The 19,119-nt window shown below is 35.9% G+C and overlaps 2 protein-coding genes across 9 annotated transcripts in view; one reads left to right on the plus strand and one right to left on the minus strand.

Annotated features, from left to right (window-relative positions):
- The window catches only part of dgkh (diacylglycerol kinase, eta), a 101,146-nt gene extending 87,774 nt beyond the window's left edge, over positions 1 to 13,372 (minus strand). For 2 of the 7 annotated variants that reach the window (XM_079880703.1, XM_079880702.1), the window contains exons 1-2: positions 13,232 to 13,372; positions 11,237 to 11,401 (exon numbers count right to left, since the gene is read on the minus strand). In XM_079880703.1, the coding sequence (XP_079736829.1) occupies positions 11,237 to 11,401; positions 13,232 to 13,282 (216 nt within the window). In that variant the 5' untranslated portion in view covers positions 13,283 to 13,372. Of the gene's footprint in view, positions 1 to 11,236; positions 11,888 to 13,231 lie in introns of those variants that run through there. The other 5 variants (XM_079880705.1, XM_079880706.1, XM_079880701.1 and 2 more) reach the window with 4 other exon arrangements.
- A 1,424-nt stretch (positions 13,373 to 14,796) lies between these two features.
- The window catches only part of vwa8 (von Willebrand factor A domain containing 8), a 118,000-nt gene continuing 113,677 nt past the window's right edge, over positions 14,797 to 19,119 (plus strand). The window contains exons 1-4 of one of the 2 annotated variants that reach the window (XM_079880696.1): positions 14,797 to 15,109; positions 15,472 to 15,549; positions 16,307 to 16,437; positions 16,567 to 16,677. In XM_079880696.1, the coding sequence (XP_079736822.1) occupies positions 14,971 to 15,109; positions 15,472 to 15,549; positions 16,307 to 16,437; positions 16,567 to 16,677 (459 nt within the window). In that variant the 5' untranslated portion in view covers positions 14,797 to 14,970. The remainder of the gene's footprint in view (positions 15,110 to 15,471; positions 15,550 to 16,306; positions 16,438 to 16,566; positions 16,678 to 19,119) is intronic. The other variant, XR_013822240.1, reaches the window with a different exon arrangement.

Here is a 19,119-nt window from a genome sequence, read left to right on the forward strand (position 1 = left end):
AAGTAAAGAAAAACCCACAGCTTCCTTTTACTGTTTCTAAAAATTAAGATGCTGTGTTAGTTTTGGCCACGAGCCTACGAGAGGGGAGGGGGGCCTCCAAGATTTTGTGATTTTGTGCCCAGGGGCCTCTGCTTTCTAAATCAGTGCCTGAATGAGGCGTATATGTTTATATATATACTTATATATTAATTTTATATATATATATATATATATATATATATATATATATGTGTGTGTGTATGTGTGTGTGTGTGCTGTCAAAAGTACTGGCACTTCTGTGCAAATTTGACACTGAAATTGTAAACATTTAACGATCCCAGCCTTTCTGTAGTACCGGTAGTACAGACTCAGTTCATACCTGCTGACAGACGGCAGCTTTTAAACGTCAATAGTGGTTTATTCTGGGTTTTTAATTTTAAAAATTTTTTATTTACCCATTTAAAGCAATTGAACAATTTTGGAAGGCTATGCTAATGTTTTAATGTATTATTTACTTATAATTATCTTTAGCATTATTAATTAACTTTTTCAAATTATTTTATATTTTTCTTTTCAAATAATTGAATACAATACTTAAAAGGAAGCAAGTAAATTAAGCAAAGAAAAGAAAACCTAAGTGTTTATATAATACAATTTATTTCATATTTATAAGGATGTACGAATCATTGTATTTTGAGTGAAAATATATTGTGCCATGGAAATGCAATATTTCAGGTGTGCTTTGCCTCAATGAAAAATGACTCATACGCACATTTTGGCAAGTCTGTCTCTCTTCACCTTAGCTGTTCTCTCCAGAGTGTTGCCAGATCTCACTACAAACATGAGCAACCGGATTTGACAAAACAAGCCCAAAATAAGTGACTTGCTCATCAAAATAAACCAGAATAGCAACTGTGAAATGGAAATGAGATTAAATGTGGGGCCCTATCTTATACCCGGCGCAATGCAGCGCCAAGCGTTTTTTACTAGTTTCAGTCCGACGCAGTAATCATTTTCGCGTCTTGCGCCGTGTTGTTTAAATAGCAAATGCATTTGCGCCCATTTGTGCGCCCATGGGCGTGCTGGTCTGAAAACGAGGTGTGTTCAGGCGCATTGTTGGCGCGTTGCTATTTTGAGGCAACAGAAATAGACTGCGCCATTGACCAACTGAAACCGGGTCTAAAGTCAATGGCGCAATATATATTTTTTGTTATTTAAAGAGCACGTTAGTAATGTGCACCTATAGGAATGGGAGATGAGACTCTGATTGGTTTAATGCACGTAAATCCCAAAACACACCCATTATGCATTAAGAGAATAGGGACAACCCTTTTAGACCATGCGCCAGGCGCGCCGACCATTTTTCCTGTTGTTAAACTAGCAAAAGTGGATTTGGACACGCCCTAAGTGCACTTGCGCCGTGTGCTTTAGACCATGCGCTTAGATCGTTAAAATAGGGCCCTAAATGTGACCTGCAAGTATAAGGAATATAAGGAACTTTACAAAAAATATATTTTTGGCATTCACAAGGGCTGCCCCCAATTGTCGATTAAACGCCGATCAATGAGAAGAGACTTAGTCAACTAAATTTGAATTAGTCAGTTTGTCGCAGAAAAAAAAAACCTCAAACAGATCGTTAACACGGCTGGTCCATGTGGTGATTATTTGTATGTTTGTCAGGAAATCATTCATAATCATTACTTTTGCCGGTGCGCTGCAGCAAGCTTTATGTGTGCGCTTGAGCACTTAATTCATATTTTAAATGCTCATTATTATGGTTTAGTATTTTTATATAATGTAGAACAATATTACATATACTATTCTTTCTCAGCCATGAAACTAAAACCATTTTCCGATGCCCCTCTAAGTATATATAGCCTATGAAATGACATTAATGTCATTAATGTCCAACTATAGTCGACTAATATCTTAAATGAGTGACTACTAGTCGACTAGAAAAATCTTTAATCATTGGCAGCCCTAATCTCACATTTGAATACTGTTCTCACTCCTGAAATCTTGCAATGTGTGCATGTGTCACATGAACTGTATGCTCTTTTTTGTTTAGTTTCTGTGTTCCCGGTTTCCTTAGCACCTTGTTAGGCTACGTCTACATTAATCCGGATACATTTGAAAACGGTGTTTTCGTTTAAAAAAAACACTCTCCATCCACACTAGCGTTTTCAGGCATTTTCCAAAAGTTTCTCATCCACACTGAAACGTCGGAAAACGCTGAATTTACCTTAATGCGCATGCGTAAAACCTCACAAAAGCTCACCGAGATGATACAGATGGAAAAATAAATAATAAAGTTTATTTAGCAAAATATCTCCTTTCCTGTAGCTCAAACAGTAGAGCATTGGTGCTTGCAACGCCAAGGTCATGGGTTCATTTCCCAGGGAAAGCAAGAACTAATAAGAATGTAAATGTGTAGCTTGAAATGCAATATAAGACACTTTGGATAAAAGTCTGCCAAATGCATTAGTGTAAATCTCACCATTTACTGATGTGTCCAGGTTGCACTCAGTCACCACATGTTTGGTCTAAAACTGCTCTCATGTATTGCCACAGTGAGTAACATATTTTAGCAACAGTGTTAAAGTGAATAGCACATAAACATGAATATCTATTGGTACAATATGCGTCACATGACTAAACTTGCGGCGTTGTTTTTAAATACCTCCGTTTTGACAGTCCACACTACAATGCAAAAACAGCATTTTCAAATTTATGCACTTGTTAGAGCGTTTTAAAAAAAAACACTGTCTCATTGTGGATGGAAGGCCAAAATGGAAAGAAAAAGATGTGTCTTCAATGCGTATTCGTGTGGACAAGGCCTTAGACTCCCTGGTACTTCATTAGTTAACACCTGTTCTGTTTTAGTCAATCATCCTCCATGTATTTAAGCCCATAGTTCACTATGTTTGTTGACCTGGTATCATCTAGCTTATGTGGCTGCATTCAATTCCTGGTAATCTCCTGCGTTTTCTTTTGTGGATTTAAAAAAAGACTGTTTATTTTGGACACTCCTTTTGTCGTGTGCATCTCTACAGCCAAAGCGTGTTGTATTCAATTTCAAATGCTTAACTTTCCAAATCTCCAAACGAAAGGCCAGTGAACCCAATATCAGCAAGCCATCATGGTGTTACAAATAAAATCACTAGACCTGTATCTACCTATAATGCTTTCAATTTTTAAAATGTGTTTTTTTCTTAACCATTTTCCACCCTCTCTCTGACACTCTCTCTAAATACTCATTATTTTACCCATTCAATGTGACAGATATTCATGGCCATGGCCACACAGTCACGGTTTCAGAGAAAGCGAGCGTGGGATTCACCATGAGGTGTATGAGTGTATGTTTCATGCCTGTGGCAAATCCCATCCTGCAGCTCCACAATTGAATCAGCAGTGCCTCTCATTCATGCATTAGTGCACAGGACACAGGATACAGAACTCAGCAGACTCTCTTAACTCAATAAGAGAACTTGTCAGACAACAGGACAGATTTTCGTTGCTGATGCTATCATGGATTTCCCCTTGTCTATCAGTGCACCTGGATCTCAGCTTCCTCGTGTTCAATATCTCTTGCTGGAGCAGGAGCCCTAATATTGTCAGATTTGGTCCTTTGAGCATTTCTCCGTCAACAAATGTTGAAAAATAGATTTAGGTTTATAGAGGAAATCTTATAAATCAAGTGTTTTTGTATTTAAATAAAAAGTTTTTGTATTTGGGGTTTTATTTATTTGTGTTTTCAATATAACTTGAAAATTTGTTTAAATATTATTTGGTTTATTTGATTGTAAACCATTTGTTTTGTTTGGCATAACTTCTTACACCGTCTTTTGAAAAGTTATTTTCATTCTATTGCATTTTAATTCAATATTATTTATTTAAACAAAACTCAGTTATGTGTATTTATAATAACATTCTGTTTTATAAACAAACAATGAGAACAATGACCTTTAGTCCAACCGGTTCAACTGGTTCGACTAATCCAATTTCAACCGATATATCGATATATAAAAGTACATCATTATTAATAAAACTATTTACCAAAAATACTTGTTCTTTATTCAAACATAACTCGTACAGACAAAGAATAATTCACTGTATGACAAAGTTGTGATGGATGTAAAGGTCATTGTCTGCCTACTCATCACTTGAACTCTAAACACAATTTCTGCTCAATTCTTCTAACTGCGCTATTAAATTCATCTAATTATCATCAATTACATCAGCCCAGATAAGCCAGGAAGCATTTAGACATACAGTAATGCAGTCTAGTATAGAAAAACAGGAGAATTAAGATGATTTCACATAAATGCTGTGAACGGAACAAGTAAGTTTCTAAAATGTGGGGAATGTATTTGCTCACTTTAAACAGCATGTGAAACAAATGTACTTGATAGGAACCAGGAAATTTACGGATGGCCAAATGGTATTACTTTAAATATAATCCTACTGCATATCCTATATAGGGTGAATGCAGGTAAAGTGGGTCGTTTAAAGGGATAGTTCACCCAAAAATGAAAATTCTGTCATCATTTAGGCTATACTCACCTTCAATTGGTCCAAACCTGTATAAATTTCTTTGTTCTGCTGAAAACAAAGGAAGATATTTTGAAGAATGTTTGTAACCAAACAATTGTGGGGCACCATTGACTATGAAAACATTTATACTATGGAAGTCAATGATGCCCCACAATTGTTTGGTTAGAAACATTCTTTAAAATATCTTCCTTTGTGTTCAGCAGAACAAAGAAATGTATACAGATTTGGAACAGTTTGAGGGTGAGTGAATGATGACAGAATTTTTATTTTTCATTTCAAGTTAAGTCCGAATCCAATGTTAGCTTCACTTCCGAATACCTTCATCTGATCGATTTTTGAAGTCTGCCTTTGATATCCCACAATCCTGTGCGTTCCATTCTGTGACAGTTGAGCTATATAAAAATGACGTCTGAAAGTTGCAGTTGCTGGTCAGTTTGTGTGTAAATGTATGTTTTTTTACCAACGTTTTCCACCTCTGTTTTCATTTCTAGTGAGAAATTAGTATTGTAGTAATTAAACATTTGCTTAGTTATCAGCAAACCTCGCTCTAGTTTTACTGTAGATCATTAAACCATTACGCTGCCTCAGAAGTCTGCATGAAATCAGATTTGTGAGGTACTTTTGTTCGCAAACGCTATACTGCAAAGTCATTGCCTATACGACAACACGTTTTGGGTGCCTGGAGACTGAATTTTTTGAAAATGGGTTTTAAAGTGCAAGTTTTTGAAAACTTTGAAAACTTGGTCTCCATGTAAACAACAAAAACGCGAATCTCTGAAGATGATGATGTCATGCACATGCGTATTACATGTTCAGTCTCTAGTGTTTCATCGCCATCTAATGGCCTGGCAGAGGAATACAGCATTCTTTGTCGTTTTCGCGGATCCGTGTGATTGGGGATTGTTTTGACAATGATGTCATCTGTACGTGGAAAACTCAAAGGAAAACTTCTCCGTTTTAAGTATATCGTTGTTGTGTAAACGTACCCCAGACAGCAACATAGTATCAGCCCAGATCTGGCCCAAATCTGGTTCATGTGGATTTCACACGGTCCAGATGTGGACCGGATCTGGGCCGACACTATGTTGCTGTCTGGGACCGTTACTTATATGGTTGCTCACTAAATGTAAACCAGTATAATTGTGACAGTTCCTGTTTTGCTTTTTACTACAGTTAACAAGGAACGGAATGCAAAGAATTAAAATGGTTAGTTTTCTTGTAAGGTGTTTAAATACACTGTAAAAAGTGAATAGTTGGATCAACTAAAAAAATTACTTCAATTGGTAACACCTAAAGAAATGAAGTTTTCTCAACTTAAATTATCACGTTTTATCGTGAAAAATCTGATAATTTAAGTTGAGAAAACTTAATTTCTTTAGGTGTTACCAATTGAAGTAATTTTTTTAAGTTGATCCAACTGTTCACTTTTTACAGTGTATTGCTGGCCCACTTTGGCAGAATGTGTTATGTAAAGCTGGTCAGTGGGATTCTGGGCGACCTTTAAACTTCAGTAATTTTACTCAAACTCATTAAATATATTGATATTCACTGGCTATTGTAACATGTATGATCTGTTCTGCTCTGTTTAGTTTCATTGTGTTTTGGTTCTGTTTGCCTGTGTTCCTTGTCATTGTAAGTTGACCTAGTTTGTGCCAGTTAATCACTAATTAAGTTCACCTGTTCTTCATTTAGTTTCCTCGTTTGCCTCTGAGTATTTATAGCTCTCAGGTTGTTCAGGGAGGTAAAGTTTGCTTTCATAAACTGCAATCAGTTTGCAATCTAAATGTACTACTACTAAACCAATAATATCAGATCCAATCCAGTCAACACTTATTAGATAAAATCAAGCCTCGTCCTGCATAATTTCCTGCTACAGTAAAAGCTACAGCTTTATTTGGATATGTATCACATTAAAATACATAGATGCTTCTAGATCATGTTGTCTATAAACTTCATAAAGCATTATCAGGCAGGGAAACTCTTTGTGTGTGTGTGTGTGTGTGTGTGTGTGTGTGTGTGTGTGTGTGTGTGTGTGTGTGTGGATATGAGAGTATTACCTCTCTATTGATGTCAGTGGGGGACGAGAGGATCAGATGCTCCGCTACACTTGAGCTCTCCCACTAAATTACAAGGCATCAGCCCACAGAGATTCACTGAGAGCCCAGCTGTGTTCACATCATATCACTGCATTCTGTTTGTCCTGGAAACACTGCTGTTAAACTGCATTGTGTATTGTAATCGTTCACAGCTCTAACATGTTTAAAATCCTATGTTTTCAACCATTTTTTAAAGTAGTTCCAACGCATATTATACATGCTATATTATATATCATTCACAAATTGTAAAAAAAATCTCAGTCAGTCTCAAATTAACTTTTCTTTAAAGGGGGAAATCTAAATATTTCTTTGTGAAATTGATATATGATCATTTGATTGATATATGTCTTACCATGAATATAAATTCAGATCAGGGTTATTTAGCATTGATTAAAACTAAAACTAAATCCATAAAAAAAATTTTTTTAAATCATTACTTGAAACAATATATATACATATATATACATATATATATTATATATATATATATATATATATATATATATATATACTTTATTTTTATAACTTAAAATATAAAAAATCTAATTCAAAATATTAACAAAAAAAGTATATAAATGATACTAAAATGATTACACTGATTCAGATCAACATTAGAAATTTATTTTTTTATATTTCTATATTCTTTTTTCTTTTTCTTGTTGCATAATTCCTAAAATCAGTTATACCTAAAATTTCTAAAACTAGGAGGATTTATTAAAAAAAAAAAAGGAGGATTGATGTTGCAACAGAAACTAAGCCCACAAATGAGCAAGACACAAAATAGCACATATTTTTTTCTTGCTTTTGTTTTACATTTAAAATGATCTACACATTTATTTCGATGTCATCGCCCCGAAGTGTTACTCAAAGTCAAAGCTTTACACAGCACTCCCTGCTCCCTCAATTAGCGTAATGAAGATCGAGTGTGTAGTTACTATGGCATCGGCTAACCTGGGTTTGAAAAATGTCAGTGCACTCCAACTGTAGAAGATCCCTGATCATCCCCAGCATATGGAGTGATCCGTGACAAAGAGTGGCCACAGTGGACACATGGGACGGTCTGTGAAGAGCCCATGTAAAGCAAACAATGAGATGGGACAGCGCTGAGAGCCTACATGCTCCATTAACACTGATCTGCACACATCACAGCCCACTGGCCAACAGAACAACACAACACCTACCATTATCAGCTAGCTAACTAGCTCTCGCTCTCACCCTCCCGTAACTCGTGTAACGCACTGAGATTTCCGTTGAGAACACAGATGGCCTGGACATTATGCTCTCCACAGAGTTACCAGGGCAAAGGGAGGCACTCTGCTGAACAGCATTGCACATGACCGGTCTAACATAAACACACATGCACTGGAGAATAACTCTCTAAAAACAAATGTACTTCCTCAGAGCTCTGATTATTCTAGTCTGGTGAGAATGCTGAGAGGAGATCACTGAATACACTGATTTGGACGTTCTCCATTTGGATATCTAGAACAGGTTATTTAGTGGTTGACCGATATTTCACTATATTACTGTTGTTACTGTATTTTTGATCAAGTAAATGCAGCCTTGGAGAGCATAAGAGACTTCTTTCAAAAACATAAAAAAATTGGAATGTTTCCAAACTTTCGACAGGTACTTTGTTACATATATATATATATATATATATATATATATATATATATATATATATATATATATATATATATATTTATTTTATATATATATATATATATATATATATATATATATATATATATGGTCAGATTTTTAGGGAAAATATTTTTTAAGTGTTTTATAAAGAAGGTTTCATGATCATCAAGGCTGCATTTATTTAATCAAATACAGTAAATAGAGATATAACATGAAATATTAATTTAAAATAACTGTTTTTAATGGAATATATTTTGAAATGTAATTTATGTGATCGCAAAGCTGAATTTCCAGCAGCCATTACTCCAGTCTTTCAAAGTTCAAATTTACTTTGAAACTATTTTAAAAAGAAATGAAGATATTTTATAGAACTGTTGATGGTCCCCATTGACTTCCATAGAATTGTTTTGTGTTTGGTTACCAACATTCTTCAAAATATCTTCTTTTATGATCAGCAGAAGAAAGAAATTCATACAGGTTTGGAACAATTTAAGGTGTGTAAATAATCCCTTTACGCTGACTGAGGTAAAAACTAAATTACCCTGTTCAGCAAAGATCTCAAACAAGTCAATGCGTGTCACAATCTCTATACTGCCATTTGCAAAGAAAAAACCCTGAACAGTGACATGGACGTGCACTGATAAAAATGATTTTGTGGTGAAGTAAATACTACAGAAAAAAACAATGTAATTTACATGAAAAAGTTAGTTCAGACAAGAATTAAAAAAACTAAGTAAAATCTATATCAGTACTCAATTCAAGTTCGTAGAAATAAAAGCGGAAATATCAACGTTATAAAATTAAGTAAAATTACTCAACTTTTCTGATACTGGTGTTCCCATCATGCACTGGGCCTTGAATAATTAATTAGGTTGATTTTCCAGCTGTATTTACACTGTTTTATCATTGATTTTCTTGTTAGGATTAGTACCTTGCCATTTTGTGACATTTGGAGTTCATTTTCTGCTCAAAATGACACATTCAAACACAAAAACGATCCATCAAATGTTACCGTCATTGTGTATTGTCTACCAAGTATTGAGGTCTCTACGTTCACGAAATGTGTAACTTTTGATATGATATAGTGTCTCACACATAATTTTCCTTGTTACTTTCACTTAACTTAATTAAGTAGAGTTTACTTAATTCCATATGTGAAATGTACTTAAAAATATGCGTGCAAAAATTTGACTATTTATTGGAATTAGTAAAATTAGTTGGAAATAGTTGGAAATGTAATTTATTCATGTGATCGCAAACACAAAGCTGAATTTTCAGCAGCCATTACTCTTTCCTCATTAGTCTTTCAAAGTTCAAATTTACTTTGAAACTATTTTAAAAAGAAATTAAGATATTTCAAAGAACTGTTGATGGTCCCCATTGACTTCCATATATTTTTTTTTCCATATTATGGAAGTCAATAGGGCCAATCAACTGTTTGGTTACCAACATTCTTCAAAATATCTTCTTTTATGATCAGCAGAAGAAAGAAATTCATACAGGTTTGGAACAACTTAAGGTGTGTAAATAATCCCTTTAAGCTGACTGAGGTAAAAACTAAATTACCCTGTTCAGCAAAGATCTCAAACAAGTCAATGCGTGTCACAATCATTTGCAAAGAAAAATCCTAAACAGTGACATGGACGTTGCATTCATCAACTGCTGTATATTGACTGATGAGAGGAGATATGATATTTCTGAATGATTCTTGTTGAATGAGGCTTTATTTACACATGTGTGTTTTAAACTGACAGCTCATTATCATCACTAAAGAACAGCCCCTTCTACATCCAGAGCGGCCAGTATCTAAATATAGCCCTCTTTAATAATGTAGAGGGGGTGGAGAGCAGCACTCAATAATTAAGTGGATTTGTTCTGGTCAGATAAGAGGAACTTTTTATTGTGTCACAGTAAAAGTGGGGCAAGACGGCTGAGGTGTCATCTTGCCAAGCAGGAGAGCAGAATCAAGAGGCTTCAATTACTATTCATTACTCTACGCATCAAAGCCCATGTTTTAATGGGTTTATGGGGGCTTAAGTATGTAAATGTGTTAACTGACCCCAGATCAGTCCTGATTTAGACACACAAGAGCATAAAATATGATTATTGTGTTTAAAGTAAAACGATGAGAAAATCATTCCACACTAAATACAGCAATGACTTTTAAAAAGCAAAAACAAACAGGCAAAAAAGTTGTATTATTCAAAGTGGATGAAGCATTTAACCAGGGATCCGAAGACAGATTTTTTGTTTAAAAATATATATTGAATAATATATATATATATATATATATATATATATATATATATATATATATAGACCTAATAATGATTAGGCTATCTAAGATAAAAAAATGTATCCAAGAAAATCTCATACAAAAACTTTGTAGGGTCCAACATCATCAAGCAAGCATCAGTGTTTGATAATCTATGCAAGTACAATATATATTACTATATTCTAGTCCTAATATATTATTTAATATAACAACATAATTTAATAAATCATAATAGTTCAAATATATAATTAATATAATTGTATAATTGAAACCAAAAGACTCATGGTGTATTATCAAAACAAAAAGAAAAGAAAAGAAAAGAAAAGAAAAGAAAAGAAAAGAAAAGAGTGTCCATATTCTGAAAAACAGACCAACAAGTGGTCGTGAGTGACTACACATATCAACAGGTTAAAGACTGTAAAGTAGAGCACTGCTGACTGAGCTGCATTAACTGCATGCTCACTATGAGAGATGAATTATGGCACAAGCGATTCAACCGCAACATTCATGTTCAGTTTGCAATCATTCCAGATGTTTGACGCTGGAAAAGCTCAGTGTTTACTGAGCTCGTAGACGTCCACCATGTGCGCAGGGCTACAGTAGCACCATCGTCTGCTTACTGGCCTGGACATGAACAGCAAAACACACAACACACAGGCTTCGGGTATGAAACAGCGTGTCTTACCTTGCTTCGTATTTGCCCGGAGGTTGACACTTTCCTGATGAGTTTCTGCGGCCCTTCCTGCTCTCCCTCGCTGTCGGATGACTCGTCCACCACCACCGGCCCGGGTCCCCCGACAGCCCCCACGGCGGGCAGCCCTGAAGGGGTCGCGGCTGGTTTCTCCGGCTCCTGCGGGGAAGAGTCACAGCACTCCGGGTTATGAACGCGCTCAGCCGCTCCCTTCCTCTCCGCCGGGATGCGGGAGCTGGACAACGGGTGGAAAGCGGTTCTCCTGGCCGTCATGCTTTTGCGTTTTTCTGCCCAACCGGCGCGCCACCAGGCATTCACTTAGAGTCTGATATTTTAAACGAGCTGCTGTGAAACTTTCCTAGCCGGGTGGAGTGCATTTTCGTGTCTGAACACGAGCGCTGGTTCTCTGACTGCATGAAGGAAGGCAGACGGGGGGCTGAGACGCTCGGAGCGGGAGGAAATCTCTGTAGCAAACCCTAGCGGCGGACGGGTATCTCACAAACTATGGCGAGGATACAGCAACAGATGTTTCTTCTGTAACATTATACAAAGCCACAACCAGACCGAGTCTCAAACCCTAGTGAAAGCTGCCAAATAGACTGCAGTTTGGACATAGACTATCAAGGGGGACATATTCTACATATCATATTTAAGAAATATGCAATAGCCTATAAATATATGCCTATACACATACAGTACATGTAGCCTATGCATATGATGATATAGAGTATTCGTTAGGTTTTCTGGGTCCCTTGTTCAGTTTATTGCATTGGGCCTCCTCGGTAGAAATCTAGGTCCATACATTATATCGCTTGAGACTGTAACCATAGCAACAGTTGGCGGCTCGAGCGCTTTCGTAGGGATGCGAATTGGACACCCACAAAACACTGGCTAAGTAGCTATAATACTGTCTTTATTTGTAACTTTATTGCCCATTTCATGTCGAAATGATATCAATTAAAAGTTTGGTTTATAACAATAAAATGTTGAGGTGCTATCGGCGCCTATTATAGCCTAATTATTCGATTGTGCGCCGCTTGCGCGAGGCGAACCTCCTCAGATTCGCATGCTACCGGAATTATTGTAGCGAAATACTAGTTTTCCATTTAAAAAGTTGGACATGAACGCCCTCTCACGTCAAAATTAGAATGCTATGAGCTCGTAATCACGACTTCAGAAGTGGGAAGTAGGACATTTCCGATAGCACGTGAAGGCAGCATTAGTTTCAACATAATATTTAGTTTGAATCAAAATGCTAGTTTTTATTGTCACTTATTCACGTATTGCATTTATTCACATCAGCACACATTAGCCAAGAGCCATTATGAAGTAGACTAAGTAACATTGAGATTTGTATTATGAAGACTGCTGATGTAGAAGAGAATGTAACTTATTCTTATAAGTTTAAAGGGATCTGATGTTTTGTGAATTCAAACAGATGACCAAAACACAAATCCTATCTTGATTCGATCGATCAGTCTTTATTTTTACATGCAGTCATATTTTATAAACATTTCGCCAGTGTCTTATTTAAAACTGTTTCAGATCTAAATGCGGATAGGAGGACACAGTCAGCACCAAAAAAACTGATTAGCCTCGTTTAATTCCACTATAGCCTAGGCTACTATCTCTATGAAAATGGGTCAATGCGGTTCTCACATTTCCCCTCAGTCCATTGTAACTTTGAATGGCAAAAAACAGCTATGTCACTCTCTAAGATAAGATCATTGATTAGTTTGATACTTGATATTATACTCTGCAACTTGTAATGTCTAAATCAATCCCGTACACAAGTTCACCAGTTTGTAGAGGAATGTAGAGCGGAATTCTTCGTAACGATCTTATATCCTAACTAACATCGAGATAAGCCACCACGATCAGATCAAGAGCTTGCGAAAATACTGCTAAAATCCTTAATCACTGCCTATGCATGTGTGTACGGTTATGAAGGATCTCTTTGATGTGTATCCGAATAGAAAATGTACTGACCAGCTCTTCCCAGGCAGGGCTGCGAGTGTATTGGCAGTCTTCATCTTCCATTATTCTCCTAGTCCCTGCGCTCAAGATCTCCGCACAAATCAAGCGCGACTTTCACTCGTGGAATTGAGCATATGGTTTGAGTGTTATTTCCCTTTCTCATCTCCACTCCTCCCTACTCTATCAGGGTCTTTCTTTCCACGTGATAAATGTCAAATCCCTATAAGGAATCGAAGCGCTATCCATGACGTCACGAACATGCGTTTTCCACATAATCCCACTTTCTAAAGACTCACTATGACCATGACTTTATTTAAAACCGCGCGCTTTTGTGATGGTTTCGAAGTTCATTTGAACTCTATTATCTAATATCGCAAATATTATTTTATCAAAGCTCGCATGAATTCGTAAAGTCCCCATGAAATCAAAGTTTTGGAAAGTTTTTTGGCTTTTAACATGCTTTGAAATTGTTGGTTTTACAGTTAAGCCAGTGCGCTCCAAAACAATGACAAAATCAGAAATTTAGAAGATATAAGCATTCAAAACTTAGCCTATATTCTCTCACTTCCACCATATGGATCAATGATTTTGATGACATCACTCTGCACTTCAGCTTCTCATCAGATTTTCTGTCCAATCAGATGCTCTCTAGAATCTAAAACATCCTTCCTACAACATTATAATTAGACTCGGTCGTTTTTTCACACATTTACTATTTTCTACATTATGAATGGCACATAGTGCACTATATAGGGGGTTGGGAACGATTCAGACAGTGTAAATATGATTTTCGTTGGGGCGAAAGAACCCCCGCAGCGTACACACAGTCTGCTCCGGTCCAGAGACAGGAGAGCACAGAGTGGATCATCTGACACATTTGAATTCTGTACAGAATTCTGTATTTTAAAGCGATATGGAGCAGATTAGAAGGAGAAATGGTTAGAGATTAGGAGAAAACTGCGGCTTTACCGATCTCCAGACAGCAACAGTGTCGGCCCAAATCCGGCCCACATCTGGGCCGTGTGCAATCCACGTGTACCAGATGTGGGCCGACACTATATGTTGCTCTCTGGGACGGCTCTGGCTGAGCTGTTATATTAACAAACCCACCCTGTCTTCCTGTTTTAGTAGAAATTACATCAACACATTGAATAACGCTGCATGTTTCAAGGCATGTCAGTGGGCCTTTAATTCCACTTATTTATTTATTTTATAACAGTATTAGATTAGATTAGCATTTCGAGTCACTAACTTCATATATGTACATTTTAATAGATAATAGCTAAAATAATATGATTCTCTAATACAACAAGACGATGTGTAACCGTTCAGCCTAAGACACCATTTTATTGTATTGCATTTTATTTAGTTTAGTTTAGTTTTCACCCAATCTTCGTGCTTATAGTAGATTTTAGATTAGACACTAGTCAGGTCAAGTAAAACCTAATAGATTACAGAGATCTTCGACATTGGTAACCCCAAGCTAAACTACGTTATTTTTTTGCGAGTTATTCCTAGAAACCAACGCTCCTTGACAGGGTTTGTTTCCCGTGGAACCCATAATGCAACAGCCGGTTCCACACGGAAGACGTATTCAAACGGACAGTTTCTGTCCTTCACCTAATTCCCTCCGTCTAGATCTGTGCACCGGTGATGTAAACACTCATGACGTGAGCGTGATGAAACAGCAGTGAATATATAACAGTGTAGCCGGTATATTTGTAATTTAACAGCACTTTTAAAGGTTCGGGATGCATTCGCGTATTTTATTTAAAGGGACAGCAGCAGCTGTTGCTGCGAGAAGGATTCGCCATATATTGGGGCCAGTAATGTCAAAAGAAGGTTGGAACTGCAGCGCACATGAGGTCAAACTCCTCAACACTTCATCAGGTACTGATTTCAACAAAGACAAAGTCTGTTTATCTGCACACAATATGGCCCTTTATAGTTTGTTATTAAGCAGGTTTGAGGTTAAGCTTTCACTTAAGTGTTACATTGATGTTAACTGACAGGTCAAGAGGAGCCCACAAAGTTCTATTTAACTTACTCTGTATTATGTTTTTTGAATATGTTTCTGATATGTTTACATCCGTCTATCCATAAATACTCCTGACATTTAAAAAATAAATGTCTGCTCTGTTGACAAGGATTATTTGTAAATAGAATGTTTCATATATAATGCATGTTTGGTTATTTGTGTTACGTTTGCTTTTTTTTTTCTATTTAATTGAACTTTTTGTTTGTCTCCACAGGTGACACTGTGAAGATTGGCGAGATCTCATATCGACTCAAAACCCCCAGAAATCCAGAACTTGTGCCAGTAAATCACAGTATGTGCTAGTTATAATACACTGCTGTGTGAACTTGAGGAGAATTGACTTCATGCGTCCATTAAATGTCACCAAAACGCCAGAGGATTAAAAGTCATTGCAAAAAAAAAAAAAAAAAATGGCTCATAAAATTCATATTAGGTCTAAGAAAATGTTTAGCAGAAGTTTTAATGCACATGATGCCACTTTGGTTTGACATGCTGTTGAGATCATTTTCAGGCAGTACTTTATTATTGTTTTACCACTGATAAACAACAATTAAACAATATTAATATCCCAGCATGTATGCAGGATTTTTAAAGTAAATGTGCACAATAAATTAAAATATTTTATATACGGTATACAGTACCGGTCAAAAGTTTGGAAACATTACTATTTTTAATGTTTTTGAAAGAAGTCTCTTATGCTCATCAAGGCTGCATTTATTTGATCAAAAATACATTAAAAAGGTAATATTGTGAAATATTATTACAATTTAAAATAATGGTTTTCTATTTGAATGTACTTTAAAATACAATTTCTTTTTTTGGTGCAAAACTGAATTTTCATCAACCATTACTCCAGTCTTCAGTGTCACATGATACTTCAGATATCTATCTATCTATCTATCTATCTATCTATCTATCTATCTATCTATCTATCTATCTATCTATCTATCTATCTATCTATCTATCTATCTGTCTGTCTGTCTGTCTGTCTGTCTGTCTGTCTGAACATTGTCTGCATTTTTCAATAATATCTTACATTGTTTTGACAGTGATCGAGGCTTTGCCACAAATGATCACCCAGCACCTTCGCTGGATAATGCAGAAGGACCTTCTTGGACAGGACGTGTTTCTCATTGGTCCTCCTGGTCCTCTACGGCGCTCGATTGCCATGCAGTACCTGGTAATTTCAAGTATTACCACTCCCAACCACAACCAACAATACATGCTGAATTTCTACAACACTCTGTCAACTTCATAACAACCATATCCTTTATAGTCTTTCCTCTCTTTTTTTTCCCTTGTTTGCTAGGAATTAACAAAGCGAGAGGTTGAATATGTTGCCCTGTCCAGAGACACTACTGAGACTGATCTCAAACAGCGCAGAGAGATCCGCTCAGGAACTGCCTTCTATATAGACCAGGCAAGTCAGTCTCTTTCACCTTTCATTCATCAGCATTGTTTATTATATATATATATATATATATATATATAATATATATATATATTTGTTTGAGATGATTTGAGCTTTGTGACATGGCACATTATCCTGCTGGAAGTAGCCCATGTCTACATTCTTAAATGCATTGAGTTGCTGCCATGTGATTGGCTGATTAGATATTTGCGTTAACAAGCAGTTGAACAAATGTTCCTAATAAATTGTTGCGTGAGTGTGTGTATAATTACAATAATATATTATAGTAATATAATAATTCAATTATACTATATTCAACATATGATATATACATCATATAATACCATATGTTCTGCTCTTCATTATTCCACCACTAACAAAATGGCCATCACTGTGTAGGAAGTCAAGGAAAAGTTGTATATATAGATATAGATCTATATAAATATTATATAGTTTTTTTGGATCAAAACTGTTTCTGCTCTACTTGAGACATGGGATGTCATTCAGGTCACAGTCTCGTGGTTAATGAAGAAAAATTCCCGCAGGATCTGGCAAATTCTCCTCTTCTCTTCTGAAGTCCAAGTGATCGATTATATCCGCTTATTCAGCTTTGTCTAGTTCCCAGGCATCAAATCATTAGCCACAGCTCTTCCGTTCTGCGCATAGGGTAAACGTACCTATTAAGCTCACCAAAATCTACATTGAGACATTTTTAGTGCACAAGATATTGGTTTTAGTACAAGAAGTTATTTTAAAATAAAATATCAATCTCTCACACTATAATATTTCATTTTATTTTAAATGACAAAAGTATTTCAATTAAGATGTACATCATTAAATATAAAAAGTCTGGCTGTGCTTAATGGGTACGTTTTGTACCCTTTAAGCACACCCCTGTTCCCAATAAGCTCACAACAAGTTTTATTAAAAATTCTTGTTTATTTTAAACAACCTTTTTAAGGAATAATTGAAAAAAGTTTTATTTGAAGGTTCAGAGTCAATCACAAAAAAACAGAACACTAAAATCAAGCAACAAGGCATTCAATTTGATCAGGTCTGATCAGCCTATCCTATTCATAGTGACGTGTCATTCAAACTCATTGCAACATCTAGACTAGTCCACGTTCAGCTATGTAACACATATTGAAAAATCAAATAACAAAACAAACCAATGTGCTCCTTAAAGGGATACTCCACTTTTTTTGGAAATAGGCTCATTTTACAACTCCCCCAGAGTTAAACAGTTGAGTTTTACCGTTTTCGAATCCATTCAGCCGATCTCCGGGTCTGGCGGTACCACTTTTAGCATAGCTTAGCATAATGAATTGAACCGGACAAGACCATTAGCATCTCTCTCAAAAAAATGACCAAAGAGTTTCGATATTTTTCCTATTTAAAACTTGACTCTTCTGTAGTTACATCGTGTAATAAGACCGACGGAAAATGTAAAGTTGTGATTTTCTGGGCTGATATGGCTAGGAACTATACTCTCAAAATCGCACCTTTTCATTTTTCGTCGGCCTTAGTACACGATGTAACTACAGAAGAGTCAAGTTTTAAATAGCAAAAATATAGAAACTCTTTGGTCATTTTTTTGAGAGAGATGCTAATGGTCTTGTCCTATTTAATGATCTATCTATGCTAAGCTATGCTAAAAGTGGTACCGCCAGACCCGGAGATCGGCTGAATGGATTCGAAAACGGTAAAACTCAACTGTTTAACTCTGGGGGAGTTGTAAAATGAGCTTATTTCCAAAAAAGTGGAGTATCCCTTTAACTCTCTGGGTCAGAGCTTTCCTGTCTACTCCAAACTTCTTGGACAGATATAACAGGTTTCTGATGGCTCCTTCTTTGTATGACATGCCTCTTTCATCTTTGGGCATACACTATAGTTTCATCTAGCTTTTGTCATCTTAAGACTGTGAAAATAAGTTTATTAATCATTTTTTTGAAGAATAACATAGTGACAACCATCAGTTAATATTTAAATTCTGATTATTAAGTATTTACATAGACGTTTAATGTGGGTGAGCTTAAAGGGAGCACACACTGTGCTTAATTGGAGCAAAAACAATTTTTAATTAATAAATATTAAATTAAATTTAAAGGAAAATATTTAACTAAATTAATAATCTAGGTAATGTATTAAGTTTATACCAATTTTAATATGAACAACTATTATTGACAATATCTATGAAATTATGCTTTTTCTAATTGATGTCACACTGAAGCTGTGTGATTGTCATAGTAGTGCACCCTTTAAGCTCACCTAACAATAATATGAATTCTTTAAAAATTACAGCAGTTTAAAACCACAGACTATCAATAAAATGTAAATTTATAATATTATGGATTTAAAAGTACAAGCAATTAATGCCTGTGAAGTAATATATTAGTGTAGCACACAATCTTATACAGCTAGTAAGCTAGCTATGTTCGTAGCATCTGGGCT

This window comes from Squalius cephalus (genome assembly GCF_949319135.1).
Source record: "Squalius cephalus genome assembly, chromosome: 9".
In the NCBI taxonomy this organism is placed as follows: Eukaryota; Metazoa; Chordata; class Actinopteri; order Cypriniformes; family Leuciscidae; genus Squalius; species Squalius cephalus.